Source organism: Apteryx rowi, unplaced genomic scaffold (genome assembly GCF_003343035.1).
Source record: "Apteryx rowi isolate R43461 unplaced genomic scaffold, aptRow1 scaffold_556, whole genome shotgun sequence".
NCBI classification, from domain to species: Eukaryota; Metazoa; Chordata; class Aves; order Apterygiformes; family Apterygidae; genus Apteryx; species Apteryx rowi.
The window spans coordinates 94,164-112,685 of NW_020450823.1; the positions used below are offsets into that span (position 1 = coordinate 94,164).

General features: G+C 42.4%; 1 protein-coding gene across 1 annotated transcript; it reads left to right on the top strand.

Annotated features, from left to right (window-relative positions):
• The first annotated feature begins 1,313 nt into the window (after nucleotides 1-1,313).
• Nucleotides 1,314-17,847, top strand: NOBOX (NOBOX oogenesis homeobox). Its single transcript, XM_026081613.1, has 10 exons — nucleotides 1,314-1,362; nucleotides 4,122-4,823; nucleotides 5,234-5,340; nucleotides 5,890-5,999; nucleotides 6,403-6,540; nucleotides 6,941-7,074; nucleotides 13,736-14,006; nucleotides 14,621-14,967; nucleotides 16,864-17,205; nucleotides 17,822-17,847. Exons 1-10 carry the CDS (start codon nucleotides 1,314-1,316, stop codon nucleotides 17,845-17,847), a joined length of 2,226 nt encoding a protein of 741 aa, XP_025937398.1.
• The last annotated feature ends 675 nt before the right edge of the window (nucleotides 17,848-18,522 follow it).

An 18,522-nucleotide genomic window follows, 5' to 3' on the forward strand; every position in this document is an offset into this window, starting at 1 on the left:
TTGAAGCCAAGATAGGGCAGATGGGAAAATGCTGTGTAGGAGAATGGTGCTATGGCAATCCAGCAAGAAGATACTGAGCTAATAACCAATAAGATGATGAAGGAGGTTGCATCTTGGTGGAGCAGAGCACAATTAAATATGCCATATTTATTAAGGAAGTGTTGTCTTTGCTGTTTGTAGACATATATATATATATATATACACACACACATAAAAGCTGTGTTTAGAGCCAGCTGCATTTTTGGTGGTTAGAAAAGTTGTATATGGAAGATGTAAAAGAGGAGGACCTGATTTCTGGAACCACTGTGACTTAGCAAGTTATGGCACAGGTCTCTCCATCAACTGCATGTGAGAAGAAAGAAGTCAAATAATCTCAGCTTGGTTCACTCCTGCTTGACATGTTGTGTAGTTGCTTCATGCACACAAAGCTGGTTTTAAATGTTACCAGAGCAGATGAAAGCACTTGTGGTACTTCGATAGCAAGAGTTGCCTAGTATCACTGCATTAGGAACCTTGTTTCTTCTGAGAATTATCAGTATTAAAAGGAAGCAGGATTAGAGCATCTCAAAGTCAAGAAGTGCCATTTATTTCTTCCAACTGCCAGTTTAGAGAATTGGAAGGGAAGTATTTCTAAGCAACTGGAGCCAGAGGACATAGAAAAAAATATATCCTTCTGACTTTCTGCCAGCCCATGAGGAAAGATAGCGAAGTTCACTTCATTCAGTGTGATCTGTTGCACGATTCAGTTTTGTAACAGCTGGGTTTAAAATGCTTGTTACTACCAATGTTTAAGTCCACTCCCCATGGGGACTTAAGAAGCACAGTCTTTCAGATGACCTTACATCTCCCAGACACACTTCTGCCCCCTATTTCAACACGGGAGAGTGAAGATTTCTTGCCATTTGGATCCCAGCTCTCCAAGCCCGCCTCACACACAAAGGAGGGAGGGAGGGAGGGAAAAGGCCTCAGCGCCCGGCAGCCCGCAGAAGATGGCGCCCCTGGGCGGGGGAGGGGACGCACAAGGCAGCGGGAAGGCGCGAACCGCCGCAACGGACGGGCGGAGCCACGCGCCCCCGTTACCTGCGGCCTCCCGGGGAGCCGCCTCTCCCGCTCCTCTGCAGGAGAAGCCCGCCTCACGCGCTTCCCGCGCGGCTGAGGTAGGTTGGTGAGGCAGTCTCGGCCCGCTGCTGGGCCTCGCTCTCCCCCAGGTGCCCTTGATGAGCCCGCCGCGGCTCGCGGCCGCAGTCCGCGCGGGGCTCGCCGCCGGGGGGACATTAATCGGGCCGGGCGGGACGCGCCGCCGCCCAGCCGGCATGGACGGGGCGGGCGCGGAGGAGAAGGAGTGGGCGCCCGACGGGCTGGGTAAGGGCCCGGCCGCGGGGGCTCATTAATGACCTGGGGGGAGGCACCCGGCAATGAGCCTAATGAGCAGCCCCAGCGGCGGCTAACGACCCTATCGCCTCTTCCCCGCCGCAGTCCCAGTAGGGTGGGCAGCTGTTGGCCCCTGCCTTCCCCTATGCCTGGCTCTGCTTGGGGTGGGAGGCCCCGCGGTGCCCGGGCCTGAGGGGTAGCTGCCGTCGAGGGACCTAGAGGATTTGGGGAAATGTGCTGCTGCTAAGCCCTGTGTCCGCAGGGCCCTCGTGTCACCGAGCTTGTAAAAGCACCTGGCAAGCAGGTGTGAAGGTTGGGGCCAGTTGCTCGCTCTCTATTGCACTAATGGGACCCCACTGCCTCTGGGTTTCTAGGCTGGTGGCACTTCTGGCCCTTGCCCACTGTTTGGTGTTTCTCCTCCTTGTCTTAGCTGGTGTGGGTGGATCTGCAAAGTTCATATTTCCCACTCTGTGTGCGTGCCCAGATTACTTTGTACCATATGCTCAAAGCAGCCTTAAAAATCTTGCTGTCACTGTGCAAGTGGTTACCTTGTTCCTCCTAAGGAGATGCTTGGACCGTTTAAGGAGGATAAAAAGGGGACTTGCTTCCTGCTAGTGCACCTTCAGCAACTCAAGACATTTCAAACTCCTTTAGTATGATGTTTCCTGCCTATTAAAATTCTTTCTATTTAAAGTTATTTATCTAAAAGTGGCACAAAGTGATGTTCAGTCTGCTCGCTTGTAATTTTAATGGTGGGGGAGAAGAATGGATTGGCAACTCCCAGATTACCATGAAGGTCTGTGTTCCTCTCCAAACTTTATTTACTTTGCAGGTCTTTTCTTGGCACCTGCAATCCCAAGTTACATGTTGTCAGGTTCTTCCTATATGTTTTAGGAATAGAGCTAGCAATTTCCTTTCTGATGAAGGAAGATTCCTGTAGATGATGTAAAACTCCCAGATGTTGATCTGTCTCTCTGCTGCAGATACAAGGGACATACACAAGACTTTGAAGTGTATTTTATGATGTAAGCACAGACCAGTATGTGTGTAAAACTAAATATAAGGAAATAGGCTTCTCATGTCAAAACACTAGATTGAAAATACCCTTCATTATTTGAGTCAGAGGGTGAGTGACAGAATGAACAACACAAGAAAATACTGGCTTTTTTGCATAATTAGTGAGAACAGGATTGGCTTTTTCATGCAGTTAGTGAGAACGGGACTGAAACAGACTCAGATACAGTGGGGAGCACAGTGGAAAAAGGAATTAGATAGAACATAGCCAGCTTCTGCTTGGCTTGGTTCTTGACCCTCCAAATCAGGATATTTCATCTCATTTAACAGCAGTGGAAACTATTGCTGCTTAACAAGATCAAATTATTCTGGTTACACAGTTTCCTGCTTCTGTTTTTTTCCATGCGACTAATTCCTCTTTCTTAATCCTGTAAAAAGGCGAATTGGAGTCTTGGAAGCAGCCTGGCATCCCTTCATACTTCTATGAAGGTTCTGCTGGCTGACTGGTGTTGTGAGGTTCCTGCCTGATTAATAGTTGTTTAAGAAGAGAAACATAACGAGGCAGAAAGCAAGTCCTTTATTTTGGTGTTGCAATAGTTTATGTCAAAAGCAGGATAGAGTGAAATGAAATGATTTTAGATCTTTTTCCCCCCCACATTTTTTTGTAGACACTTGAAGCTGAAATGCTGCCAATAGTCTGCTCAAAGTTTCTTCTTTCCATACAGAGGCAAATATATGGTTCTGCTTTTATTATTCTACCCTCAATTCTTAAAAACTAGTCACCTGCTTAAAAAAAGAAAAAGTAACAGATATCACACTGACTTATGTACATATTCTGAGACAATCAGGAGGTTTTCTTGGTTTTAAAATGTGCATCTTAGCTGGGAAAGAATAATGCTTATTTATTACTCTGTTACAAAAATAGTTGCATATTTATTTCTTTATTTTATGTTCTTTCTGACCTGTCTTCTACTCTTCAGTCTCTGTTAGTGTGATGCAGTTTCTGCTTTTTGTTAAACTTGATCAGACTTCTTAAACTTATTTTTCTCCTCAGCTAGCTATTTCCCATCTTGTAAGCCTATGTTATCATAAGTGTTGTTGTGTTTGAAGCTGCAGAAAACTAATTTAAGGCAGTCCTCAGAAGTCTGTACAATTCAGTTGGGTTTTGCTTGGCCAACTCAAGTATGATAGAAACAGAAACCTCTCTAATCATCAAGTGATGTCATCTGTCAGATAATTACTACTGATAGAGTAAACCAGAATTTTGCCCATATTTTTCTTTTAATCATTTTTTTGTAAGGAGACACTTAGTGTCTTGATATGTAAACATCATTGATTTTTGTTTTGTTCCTTATTCCAAAGACCTTTGTTATCCCCAGTGCTATTTTTCCACTACTGTATTTGTAATACACATTCTTCCATTTATTCTGTATGTCTGGCCCTAATTCTTCTTGCAGTTTGCAGCTGGTTGTTTTTGCAGGCATCTTCACTCTCAAAATGAGGCTTTTCTCATCTCAGTTGCTTGAAATGTCTCCATGTTGACCATGTCACATTCTCTGCTTTTGCTTTCCTAGCAGCACTCTATCCTGGTTTTTGAACTCTCTAGCTTTTTTCACCATTGGCTTTCATTGCGTAGTGTTTTCCTTCTCCCATAACTGAAACTTCCTATTGAGGCACATCTGGCTTAGACAATGTGTGTGGGGATTGGGGGGCTGGTTTTCATTTTCTTCTTGTAGTGTTCAAGGATGAGAAGGAGGACTCATCGCAGAATACTGAGCACTTTGTGGTGGATGCTGACCCTGTTGGTGAGCATGGTAAAGGGAACAATGTGCTACCCACACCCCAAAGTGCAGCTATAAAAGAAGTTGGGGATACCTTGGGAACAGAAGAAGGGATAAGCCCTGTGAAGGAGGAGGAGGAAAATGAAAGTTACTGCATGGTGCAGGCAACCGTGTCAACTTCCCAAGACTCAGCAGCCCTTGACTGCCAGCTCAACCTTGCCTCAGTGGGTAGGCAGCTACCAGATTTCCTCAGTGACATGAACTCTGTGCCTCCACCTCCTGTGGCCAAGTTTGCTCAGGAACCCACAGATCAGTCAGGATCACATGAACAGTGTGAGAGTTATTCCTCTGATGGGATTGAAAAGGAGGCAAAGAAGAAAAAAAATACCAACAAAAGTGGATTGTGTCCTGAGAAGACATCTAGTGTCATCCCTGGAGACCTCAGCAGGCTAGCACAGTTACAGCATGTGTGTGGCCTGGCTACCCGTCAATCATCCAAGTGTGCTTCAGCCAACACTGCAGCTCAGCAGTCCTACAAGGTATCTTCAGTGCTGGAGGCTGGAAATAGCCATGATGGGGCCAAGGAGAAAAAAGAGTTACTTGAGAATCCAGAAATTCTGCCTGTCAGGAAGAAGTCACGGACCTTCTACAGTGCAGGTAGATAATGGGGAACTGACTGGCAGACAGTGGCACTTGTGGTGGCAGTGGCACTAGTGTTTCCTTCACCATACGGAAGGCACAACTTGGAGATGCTGACCTGCACTATTTGCAACGCATTCTGCACTATTAGATGTGCAGGAGCATCTTCAAATAAAGGTTGCTGAGTGCCTTGTGTTTGAAGTATTACTAGCAATGCTTTTCATTTTACTGTGGATGAAGGTTTGTGTTTATTTTTGTGGTGTGCTTTTAAAGAAGTTCTTTATATTGCTCAAGTATTTCTTTTTCCAAAGTATAGTAAAACTTGTTCTGTTCTGTTTTTTCCCCTGTCTTGTTTCTCTTGGGATATTTTTTTCTTATCACCCCCTCCCCATCTCGCTCTCTGTCTTTGAACAATACATCATTTCTAGAGCAGCTAGAAGAGTTGGAAAAGATGTTCCAGGAAGACCACTACCCTGACAATGAGAAGAGGAGGGAGATTGCAGCTGTTGTTGGTGTAACGCCACAGCGTATCATGGTAACGCCTGTGTGGGTAACAGAGTTGGCTGTGGGTTATGTGCCAGAAAAATGAGAGGAAGAGGGACTGGGGCAGGGAGGAAGATCTTGAGCAAGAAGAGAGGAACTTGCGAGAAACAGGATAGAGACTGCAGGTTCCACTGATGAGAAAGTCAGGAAGAGAGCTTGCACGGATGGACACTATATGAGCAAATAAAAAAAAAAAAAGAAAATGGCAGTGGCATCAGCTGTTGTCTACTCCATCTTTCTTCCTGTCTCTTAAGATGAGACACATAATGTGTGGGTAAAAGAAGCTGATGAGGCTGGAGTTAATCTCTTTATTTTGAAGATTATTCTGTGAGTAACAAAGGAAACTGGGGTTTGGAGTGTGATCTTTTTGCTGTTATTCTTCTCTTTCTGGTTGCAATGAACCTTGCTGATTCTCTGTGGAAGCGAGGAGAGTTTTGTTTTAACCTGGTGGGCTGTGGAGGCTGTTATTGTTGATTTTTGCCTGCCTCCCCAGAAGGAGGTGATTTCTGCTCTGAATGTATCCTTTCTCTCCATTTATCAGGTCTGGTTTCAGAATCGCAGGGCAAAGTGGCGAAAAACAGAGAAGTTGAGTGTGAAAGGGAATAAAAAATACTCAGCATCAGCAGTCCCCTCAGGGTCGGACAGTTACAGGTGAGAGACTTGCTCTGTTTTTTCCTTTCTCCACATTGAATAGCTAGTGAATGAAATATTTTCCTGTCCCTCTTTCCCTTTACATTTAAGCCACTGAGAGCTGACCACTGAGTTGAACCTTGGTAGCTCCTCCTCTGTATTCTGCAGCCTGACAGATGTCTAGGCAGATTGTAATGGACCCTCTAAGAGGGCTTCTGGTTAATCTGCAGCACAATTTTGAAGTAAAAATGTTGAAATCCCTCTGCTGAAGGCATGTAGAGAGCAGAGGATGAAATAGGAAAGATCTGTTTGATCACACCTCTGTTTTCAGTTTCTGTGAATGTGCTGGCCAGACCCATTGTGTGTGTGCTTGGGAATTCCTTCATGCCAGTCCCTCTGTCACCCTTGCTTTCCATGTTCATAGATTTTCCTTTGATGATGGAATTGCTACTTGCTCAGAGCAGTCTTACAAAGACATGGGTTTATCTGAAGAAATGAAAGCTAGCACCTCTGCAGAGGAGAGGTGGGAAATTCATATTGGGGAGAAATTGGAGTGTGTGAGGTAGATGGTCTTTCAAGTGGGGGGGAGAGGGAAGGAAGAAGTGAATCTTACTGAGGGAGGTATTTATGGCAGCTTGGAATGTGGGTCTCTCTCTGAAGAGAACAGAATGAAGTGTAAAAATTAAATTGAGTGAAAGATAGGAGACCACCTGACTGGTCTCATTGTGCTGTCCCCATCACCTGCCCTTTCTGCCACTAGTGGCCTGGGACTGCTTGTCCAAATATTTGATACAACATCCCTTGCACTGCTTCTCCTTGCTTTTGTAATTCAGCCAGCACTTCCCCTTCCACGTACTAGTGATCTAGTGCTTGTCCCTTATAGGAGAGTTAAGTGTATATTTTTTGATAATGTCTCATCTTGTCCTCTGGTTTATGCTCATGCCCTTTATGTACACCTCCAGGACACCTCTTCTACCCGTGCCTCCACTGCCTGACATTGCTCATGACCAGTCTGCTATATCGAGCATAGACACTACAGTTGGGAACTATTCCAGCCTGCTCAGTGGACACTCTGCACTGCTTGCTTCCTCCTCAGGTAAGACTCATATCAGTAGATATTTTGTAGTAGTATTTTGATAGTAACTACAGCATTGGTTGGTGGTGCTGATAGATTCCCAGACACTCTTGGGAAGGTCTTGCGAATCATGTTCCCCCTGACCAGTCCAAACAGTGACACCATGTTTAACAACTCCCTGCTAATCCAGTTACCAGCTATGTTGGGTGGAGCCTCAGTGCTAACAGGGGAGCCAAATTTGCAGTACTTATTCATGACCTAGCACAGCCCAGCAAGGACTTCTAAATATGACTCTGTAAGGATACAGGATTGGGGCAGTCTTCTGTAATAGCTATATGATGCTGGCACTGTTGGAGGTTCTTTTCTGAATGATGATGGAAGTATTATTCCAGCAATTTCATGGCATATTCTGGTCTAGATTACAGTTTTTCAGCTACAACCCGTAATAGAGCAAGCTGTGTGAGGAAGGTGCACTGTGTAAACTTTTGGCGTTGTAGAGCCTCCCTCAGATCAGCCCATACCTTTCCATCTTCCCAGAGAGGTTCTTTGACTTCTCCAGTCACTAGGAATGGGCAGTGCAGATTCCTATTTTGTGCAAAACCTTGAGGGAGTGAGACTATCTGAGTTCTTAAGCATACAGCCTTACTTAATTCCTGTTGCAATGTTGTTGAAAGTCAGAGGGCTGTGCTGTTGGATCAGTTTTCTACCTGAGCTGCAATCAGACTTGAAGATTCATGGAAACCAAAGAGAGAGGATTTGTTCAATTGCGTATTCATGTGTGGAGTACCAGAACATTCCCTGGAGTCAGGAATGTTCCATAAAGCATTTCTTATATATGTTTAGTTTTCCAAGTTGGCATGACTTGAAAATATTTTCAAAATAATGAGGATTTTGCCACTTCCTTAGAGAGGGGTTTCCCAAGCAATAGATGTGCTGACACACAGTACAGCTGTGGGTTTTTTTTTCTGCTCTTCAGTACTATTCAGTCTTTTGAATTTCATGTTCTCATTTCCGTCCTTTTGTTGTATGCTAAATATATAGTGGTATTACTTTTAAGGCCAGTTCTATGCAAAACTTTTTTTTAATATGACTCAACTTTAATACAGTATTTTTAATAGTACTGATAACTTACAAAATATTTTGGCACTGTAGAAAGCAACAATAAAACTGTATCAACAAATTCAGAATTCTAAAAGCCAGATATCTAAACTAAACATACTTAATTGTGATGCTTTTTTGATACTGTAATCCAGCACTTCTGTCATTTAAATTTACCTGTCATAAATAGTCTCAAGGCAAGGACTACTTAAGTCAGTTCTATGAGCTGTTTAACCAATTTAACTGTAATTCAATTAACTGCAGTTTTTCCACAACTTCTTGCAGTAGAGTAAACATTGTCAAAGTGTTTGAATAATCCACTGCTTCCCAGAATGAAGAAATGGTGCAGTCAGTGAGTCCTGTATTTAATTAGATAAAGATCAAGATTTTGAAGAATAATTCATTTAAAGAAAACAAACCAAATATGTTTATATTTCTACACTTGTCTGCAGAACTTTCCTGGTTGCTAAAGTTTCATTCAGGACTGTTATCTTGTCATCTATCTGTACTGAACACTTTCTTCTGAGGAATCTGCACACTGGATGTAACTGCACTCATGGAAAACACAATCTTTCTGTTCGGAAAGAAAAGTCCAGTCTGAATTTTTTGCATAATGTGTAAGGAAGAAAAAGGCAACTGATTGTTCCTGAGAATGGACTGCCTATGTGAGAAAATGAGTGATAAACATAGCCGAGTTCTTACTCCCTGAGTCCTTTGAACTCGCTGCTGACTGTCACCTATTGCATTTACTGTGTGTACATGTAGCTTCCATAGTTTGTCTGAAACCACAGTATCTTCAATATTAGGCACACGTGTGAGGATTAGAATGTACTTCATTTTGCTAGATGTGTGTGAGGGAACAGACTTCCCCTTGTTCTCTTTAAATCATGCTGCTTCTGCTGGGCAAGAAGTAATGAAATCTATTTGTGTCATCTAAAGCTGGTAAATACTTTCCAGATACAGATCTGTTTGAAAAGAAAGTACCATTTCTAAATCTCTTTGCAGAGAAGAGGCATGCTTTGCTAATACCCACAAACCCTGGGGATTTTTTTGTTGTTGTTTTTGCTTTTTTCTTTTCTAACTTGGTTTGCTCAGGCAAAGGAGATGTATGGTGTATGTAATGAGCCACACACAGAAGCTGTGCTCTGTTTATTAAACCCAGTTTTCCCTCCAAATTTATTTAATTCCAGTCAAATTTGATGGAAGGTGGAAGTCTTAAAAATACTGCGTTCCTGCAAGTCATGGGAAAATTGCTGCCAGGGCAGAGCAGAGATCTAAGTTAGTGCTCCTTCTGAGGGAAAGACTGTTGCAAGATGCAGAGAGTCCTCGTGGGAGAGAAAGCTGCGTGGCCTAATCATAGGAAAAGCTTCAATCACAGTTTTGCTACATTAGATTTAGGATAACCCAACCATGAGAATAAAACTTCTTTTTTTTTGTTATCTGACATCATATAAGCAGACTTTTTTCTTTAAGAATGAAATTAGAAAATGAGATGGAAGAAAAATAAAAGACAATGCAACTTTCAAATCCAGGCTCCTTCTTCAGAAAAAAGCTTGCCAACAAATTGAAACATGCAGGACCCACCTGTTTTCTTTATTAGAAGATCTCAAAATAATGGAGATAAAATATGGATAGGATAAAATCCAAAATAACAAAAAAAAAAACAAACAAAAAAAAGGAAAATGAACAGCACAGTGCACTTGCAAGACAAGAGCAGTTGCTTAGTACAAAGAATGGCCTCTGTGGAAACAGCTCGTAACTGACAGGTTTCATCAAGCTAATCTCTGACCGGTTGATGTAATGGTACAGTTCTGCCCAAGATTGTGGCCTAATGGAGTGATTATTTGGATGCTTTCCTTGGTAGCAATGGGCCGAACCACTTTCAGCTGGACAAGCAAATCACTTATATGCATGAGAACAGTACAGTCTGTTACCTGACACCATTGGAGAGTGTTCAGTGTTCTCTTTTCCTCTGTTTTTTTTCTTGTTATTTAGCCAGTAATTCTAACTGACTAGTGTTTTTTTCAGTCCCATCTTTTTGTACAGTTCTGTAAACAAGATGATTAAAAATGTCCCCAAGTGCTATTTTAGACTTACTCTTCCTTGCTGGCAGTTGTGGCTTCTGAGTTTGGTTTCAGTTTTCTAGTCTAACGCACACAACTTGCCGTAAGAGCCTTGTTTGCTTCATAAATTTTTACCTGAGTTTTCTTTGATCTTAGAATTGTTTTCCTACTACTTTTGCAAGACAGCTAGCTTGTTTTAAACAAATTAATGTACTTAATTCTTTTTTGATATTTTCAGTTATTTGAGGTTTCTCTTCTTGTTTGTCTGAGACTTCTGACAGATTTCTTTCTGTGGTAATTTATTGACTTAAGGCATAAAGAGACTCTTGAAGATGAAACCTTAATGTCTCTAAGTAGGCTTGAATCTTCCTTAGCATTACAGAAAGTTTGGATACAAATACAGTGAAGTGTCTTTTACATGCAAATCGAGAGCATGTTTGTACAGGTGAGCAGTGACTGTATGCGTACATAAACTTTCAGTTATGGCGGTTCTTCAGGCAAAGTTGTACTTTGCAGAAGCTTTTTGTGAGCAGGAGAGATGCTTATATCTCTATGGCCTCCTTACCCCTTTAGATTTGACCGTTTAGAGAGAAAAGTTATATTCTATGTCTCTGGTTTGTAGGATGAGATTTTTTTTTTTTCCCAGTGGTGCTTTTGCAGGAAGTATTTTGCTTCATGTGGCTATTTTGCTGAGGACACATTTCAGGAACCCAGCATATGCTGGTAGGTCTTATGCAAATAACAAGATGATTACTTAGTGGCAGAGATGAGATTGTAATGGAAGTCTTGGGAATAATTGCATGAAGTTTGACATGATCTAGACTCTGCTCTAGAGTAGACCTCTGTCTGCTTTAATATTAGTATAGACTGAAATCACAGTCATATCAAGAAGTGTACACATCCATTTTTATTCATGTAAGACTCTGTCCCATACACTGAAAACTGTTTGCACTAAAGAATGGGTATCTTAACTATGCCAGTATGCTGAGGAAGCAGCTATAGTATGGAGAAGACAGCTGTGTAACTGGAGACTTAGAATAGCCACTCTTGAGTTAAAAGACAAGTGTATCACCAGGACTGGTTCAGAGACTGACCAAAGTGAAATCTGAAGCTGCAGATTATTAAATTGCTCTCCATAAATTGCCAAGGTTGTCTCATGGACTGAAAACCCAGCAGCGGAAGTGATAAACAAAAAATCCTACTGTTGCTTTCCCACGTTCAATGGAAAACCTACTGAGAATTTTTATGTCTACATCAATGTCTGGGAGAACAATAGAATTGTAAAATGTAAGTATTATCTCAAGCCAGCGGTCGTCAAACACGCACTTCACCATTGAACAAGATGCTAAAATCTTATGTAAATGTAGCGTCATATTTAGCAGATACTACTTCTCTGGAAATTGTTTATTCTCACTGCGTTTGATACTGTATTCGGAAGTGATGCATTCAGTGTCTTTCTTAGAATGGTCTGAAAAGTAGAGGAAATTCTAGCAAAGGCTGAACCAGCTCTTTGGAGGCTGAATAAGGTATCTTCATGAGCTCATTGCACATGGTACTATTGCCATGATCCATAAGGATTATCTTCACTAGGTGTTGCAGATATTTCACAAAACAGAACTTAATTCTAAATGTGTGTGAAAGTGAGTTTAGAAGTGGTTTCTTGGGCTATGTTGGTAGCACTGCTTATATTAATTCTGAGCAAGATGATGGCCATCTGCAGAACAGCTGATCCTACTGTCATTATTGACTAAAGGTTTATCTGGATGTGGTCAATTTTTCAGGTAAGTTATGCCCCAAATGGCTGCTGTTCCATAACATCTGTATGTGCTACTACATTCTAGCATAGAATGGTTAGGAGAACAAGTGCAAAAGAAGGTTTTCAAAAACCAGAAGAGATCCTCAGCTTCATTTCTGTCTTAAGCTGTTTTGACTTGCAAGGAAACTAAATATTGTCTTGACTAATGCTGTGTTATATGGGACTAGATGAGTTGTGTTATGTCAAAAAATAGCAAATGGTGAGATAAACCTATGACATGTACATTACAAATGTTTCCCAACATGGAGAAAGGATATGTTCAAATAAAGAACAAACCACTGACAATTGCCTGAGCATGTGAATGCTTTTGAGATGCCATCATAGGACTTGCTCTGGTTTTCTAAATGAATCAAAAGTCAGGGCTGTTCTAGTTTTCACTGAAACAGTGTGACTCCCTCTTTCCATAGCTGCAATGAACTGAAAACCATTTGATGTAGGAAGATAAAATAAGCACAACTGCACAGTACACTGGGGAAACTGAGAAATTGTGCTGCAAGGTGTTGAAGTGGAATCTCCTTATCAGCTCTCTGAGCATGCATTCCAAAATTCTCTAACAATTGCTTATGCTTGTCATTGCAGTATTATGATTAAGTTTTATGTTTAAGGCCTTTGATTCTCCCTTGGTGGAGTACATCTGATGTTGCACTGTATGTCTGCAAGGGTGCAGATTACCAGATACTGTTACGGCTACAGCTGTAAGGTATTCATACTATTAACTTTCCCTAAATGCTTTCCAGTGCATAGCAGTAGACTAATGTTACCTGAACAGTCAGTGATATTTTCTCATATCTGCCTACTGCTTGTGCTGGTTCAACCTAGCCAGACTTGAAAATTCATTTCAAATTGTGTCGTGCACACCTGATTGTCACACTTTTCAAGAAAGAGATGGTTTGCTATTTGGCATAACAGAAGAGAATCTTATTCGCTTGTACCATGTGCAAGCTTCTTGAACTCCTACATACACTTGTTATTCTGGATCATCAGCATATGTGCTTCTGACTTTTTCATTTCCTACATTGTCCTCCTTTCACAGAGATTGCGCTGTAGGAAACCGTTCCTCTCTCCTTTTCCAGCAGTGACTGAGGAGGCAGGTCACCAAACAAGACTCTAGCAACCAAATGATGTCCATTTCATTTTCCATCTCCCAACTTCTTGTTCCCGAGGCCCTTCAGCTGGCATCTCTGCTTTTTTGGATTGACTCATCAGAGGCCAAACCAGGAGTGAAAATTTGGTAATGACCTAGACAGTGGATCTCTAAAGGCACATTTTCATTTCTTTCAAACCACAGTTAAGCCTTTTGAAAGGGTAATCTGTGCAGCACATTCTTCCAAGAGGACACTAGAGATGGAAGATGGCTAGGGGATTGTTCCTGGCTTTTTTCCAGGAAGTGCTTTGCTTCATTTGGCTGACTTCTTGAGAGCTGAATAAATCCAGTATGCAGAAACTGAGATCATGAAGGTAATTTTATTTAACCAATAAACATCAGCCTCTGTTCCGGAGAGCTTGTTACTACTCCTTATATACCTTTTGCTTCCCAGCAGCCATGCTGCTGCTTATTTACTTTTATTCTCATCAGTTAACCTCCGCTCGTTCACTGACGTCTTGCCTTTCTCTTCTGTCACTCTTGTGACTTTCTTCCCTCTGCTTGCTCCTTTTTATTTTCAGTATTACAGCACCGTGTGACAGTATCTCTCTTTATTCACAGTCTCTTCAGTGATGGGAATGGTGTCACCTTGTGAAGCAGTTCAGTCAAAGCCACTGTCTCAAGGCAACTTTGGTTCCAGCAGAATGGAGTGCTTCCCTAGTCTTCCCAGCCCTCCACCCATTCGCAGGGCCAGTCTCCCTCTCAGTCTGTCCTTCAGCCCCCACAGTCATATTGTTCCCTTGATGCTGGACACTTCCAACAGTGAATGCAGCTTGTCCGGTCAGGAAAATGGCTCCATGGACACTTTCACTTACAGCATCCAGAATCAAGGGTAGGAACAGATGAGATTGTCTTTGAAGGAGATGAGAAAAGTGAACCTTGGGAGAAGCCTTGCGAGGGCTGTGCTGGATTGTAGAACAAGGAAATAGATGGGAGCATGAATGTGGATTTAGATGTGGGAGTGAGAAGGTCCGGAGAGTAAAAGAAAGGAAACCCTTTTAAAGGGGGTATAAAAAAATGTAAAGATGTGCATAGTGGGTTCGGACCCTTGCTCTCACAAAAGGCATACCTTTTACCAAAATGCAGTCAGAATTGCATGTATGTTGGCAAAAGTGGGGTTCAGAAGTACAGTGAAAAGGAATCCTTAGGAGACGATGCACTGAGCATTGGGGGGTGCTTGGAGGGTGGGAACAGCAGAGGTGAAAGCAGTCCTCACTAATGTACACTGTTAAAGAACCCTATGATATGCTACGATACCCTCTGATAGCACTCTGCTCAAGTGGTTTCTGTTGCTCTTGTCCTGTGCCTGGGATTTGGGAGAGAGGATAGGAATTATATCAGGGTTGAAGTGAATGTTAAGGGAGATATAACAATTATTTGTTGTACAGGTTGCTGCAGCTGTTGCCCCTACTTTAATCTCTGAATTGCCTCTCTCCTTGCTTGCAGTGCAAGTTCCCCAGCTTCCTGCAATTATCCTGCACAGCTAGAGCCTGCAGCCAACCTAGAGACCTCATACTACCAGTACAGCAGCCAGAGTGGAACCTACCAGCTGCCCCAATATCCTCAGCAACACCAGGTCTCCCAGTTCCACCATCTGCCAGTTCACCTGCCCAGCAATGAGTTCTCCAGTGTCTGCCTCACACCTACAGCATCCACTGAGTCCAATACGCCTTTTCTCACCTTAGCTGGCAACAGTGGAGTTGTAACCTATGGGACAGCAGGGGCCACGCAAGGCTATGTACAGAACCACATGGGGGGAGAGATCTTGTTACAGCAGCCAAGTGGAAGCTCAGGTAAATTTCTGAATTCTTTTGGCATTCTACTCCTCTGGAGTAACTAAATGGTACCCTGAAAGGTCCAGGATGATCAGTAATTTTGCTGATGACATTGAAAGAAAGAAGGAATGTGCATATACGTGTAAGTATATATACAGGCACACACATATATATGCCTCCCATCCTTTTATTTCCCTGTATTTTTTTTTTAAGTGCCAAGTGACACATAGATTTGATTCAGAAGTTATTTCTTAGGCTGCATGTCAGAGAGAGTGTTACCATGTGAATAGGTCAGGTACTGCAATGGTTTGTCTGGTAGGAAGCTAATTTTTCTTTTCCAGCAGTGTACTGTGGAGCAAACTAATATGCCTGTGGTATAGGAGGTACAGGTCAAAGATGCAAAGTGAAAAAAGTGCCACAGCAAGTGGATTAGTTGGAGATAGCGAGAAAAATAGGCTTCTGACTTTGCTGGGCTTCTGCTGAAACCATTTTGAAATAATGTATGTACCATGGGGCAGTGCAAAAGAAGAGGGTTAGAGACACGGGCAACACAATATGGATATAGCTTCGTTCTTTTTCTTTAATTTGTAACACCACTTAGATTAAAGCGCTTCAACATAATTTATTTTCTAAAAAGTAACTAGATAAAAATGGCATTGTCAACCTCCTTGTTTTGTGTCAGTGATTTGTATTTTGAAGTTGTTCAGGTCCAAGTAAAATCAAAAGATAACAAGCTATTGCAGTTTATTTGTTTGCACTGTCAGGCTTGTTAAAAGTAAGCACACAGTCCAAAAATCTGTCTCGCTTCTTATCACACAAGGGAATAAAGGGTTTTCGGACCACAGATGCTGCTCCTATTTCTGTACTGTCTTTGCATACCTTGTCAGGGAAAGAAGTCTGACTCACAGGTTTGCTGGCGCAAGCTGGTTCGTGTTCACACTGTTCATGGCTAATGTTCTCAAAAACAGTTTGGCAGCACCCATGCTATCTAGCACTTGGCCTAGTTCTTCTCTGTGGTTGTAAAGCATAATTATTATTTTCTGTGGTTTTTCAGTTTGAAGTGCCAGAAGTAATGAGAGGGCTGTGTCACAGCACACCAAATTAATGTTTTTATAGCATGATGCCAGGAGTGTGCATTGTATACCTTGGAGCATGTCATGAGAGCATGAATGGATATATAAAGGTGCTAACCTTGCAAGGACTGATAAAGTTGGAGGACTGCTGCAGGAGCAGAGTGTCAAAGTTGATGCTCTCTCCTTCCATGATCCTGTCTGGAGCACAATGTGTAGTGAATCTGCAGTGCCTGGCTCTTCTCTTTAACGATGGGATGCTGTGATTGTGCAGTGTGGACAGCTGAGACCCAGGGCCCAGAAGTGCGATGGGAAGAGAACTGGACAACACCCCTAAAGTCTTATTTCAGCATATAAGCGAGTGAGCAGTTCGGCTGGATTAATATATATGAATTAAAGAATGTACCTGCTTAGGGGATTGCAGGTTTAATAAATGAGAGTAACGAATGAGCATCCAGCTTGTGCTTTGCAGAGCTGACTTGGACAAGTAGGGATGGGGAATTTTTTTTAACTCTAATGTCACTAAATACACCCAAGAACTGTTCTAAAGTGATATCACATTCTTTAGATTAGAACAGTGCTATGAACTTTTCAAGTTCTTCCACCTATGAACTATGCCCTGGATAAAAATACTGCTGTGGAAACAACAAAGTTAACCTTCATATGCCTGCAGTGTCTGCTCTGTTGCAGAAACCGTTAAGGTGCAAGTGTAATATTGATTTGCACTGAGCATGGTTTTTTGTGCTTTTAGAAGCACAAGATATGCATTTTTACATGTACGTGGTGTTAATACTACCTTCCTTATTTTCATTATTCTGTCCTTTCTTTGTTGCTTTCTCCTCAGCAGGTATCACTGCCTATCAAGCTGTCCCCTGGAATGATTTCTATATGCAGGGAGCTCCATTCTCAAATCAGTTGGGCTCACGAATGCCATTTTCTAGCACAGCAGGACACTACTTCACAGAGCAGATTTCCTACACTCAGCCCAGCCTGCCCTCCTCTCCGTATTTCCTTCAAGTGCCCAACGGAACAACGTTAGGATCCATGTCACATACTGGAAAACCAAGGGGAGTCGCAACACCAGACCAGAGTTCATATCAGAACCACCAGACAGAGCTGGAGTTGACATCGCTTGCTGAAGGAGAAGTAGAGAGCAGCAGCAGCAAGAAGGGAGAGAGCATTGTTGGTAAATGAAAGGCCAGCTGAGTTCTTTGGAGAAGAGGGAGGGATAAGGAGAGAATTCCAAGGCTGCAGTAACTCTTCTGGATGCAGCTGTGGGATCAAAACTGTGGCATGAATGGGAATGGAACTTTTGGGGGAGGGGGGAAGGGAGGAGGGGAAGGGATGGGATCCTGTTCCTGCCCAAGACAAGCCTAATGATCCTATTGCTAGGTTCTTAGATTGATCTCTTTTCAGTGATAGGCACACATAGGCAGGTCAGTAAAAGAGATGGCAAAGTTCTGTCCTCTGTCAGGCACCTACTGTTGTGAGGTGAGTGGCTACACAGGACTGCTTTTTTTTTCCTAATATTCCAACAGACATGCACACGTTTCTTGGAGGCCGAACTTGAGCAAGAGTGGGGAGAAGGGGAGAGTTTTGTTTCAGTTTCCCTTTTTAGGTTTTTCTTTTAGAAACAAAATTACCTTACTTTAGATTTGATGGAAGGTATCTTATGTCTTAAATAGCGAATTTCTTTGGAGTTTTCTAATTTTGAAACATAAAATATTTTTTAAAAATTCAGGTAATTCTGGGTCATCTGAGATCAAATTTTATTATGAATCTGTTTTCTTTTTTTTCTTCAGACGTTAAAGACGAAACTAATGACTGATGCAATGCTCTAAGAAAAAAAGAAGAAAAAATATTACCATTTTAAACTCTGCAAAGTAAGAACAGAGACAAGGGAATACTATTTGCAACAGAAGCACTTTTTTGTTTCTTCTTTGGGGTTGATTTTTTTTCTTGTTGCCATGATGATTTTCCTGCTGAGAAAAGAAGCGGGGAAATTTCAGTCAATAAAAGCTTCTGGTCTATGTTTTTTGCAATCTCCTGACTTCATTCTTTTTACTGAATTCAGATCTTCCAGAGCACACAGGCAGGAAAGTGTTGATACCAGCGCCAGAGTCCCATGGGTAGGCAGAAATTTGAAATCATGCATGATGGCTGGAATCATGCATGGATGAGGGAGGTGATCCTTCCCTTCTACTCAGCCCTGCTGAGGCCACACCTGTGTCCAGTTCTGGGCTCCCCAGTACAAGAGAGATGTGGGACTACTGGAGCAAGTCCAGCGAAGGGCTACAAAGATGATTAGGGGACAGGAACATCTCTCCTCTGAGGAAAGGCTGAGAGAGCTGGGCCTGTTTAGCTTGGAGAAGAGAAGGCTGAGAGGGGATCTTATTAATGTATACAAATATCTTAAAGAAGGGTGTCAAGAGGATGGAGCCAGACTCTTTCCAGTGGTGCCCAATGACAGGGCGTGAGGCAACGAGCACAAACTGAAACACAG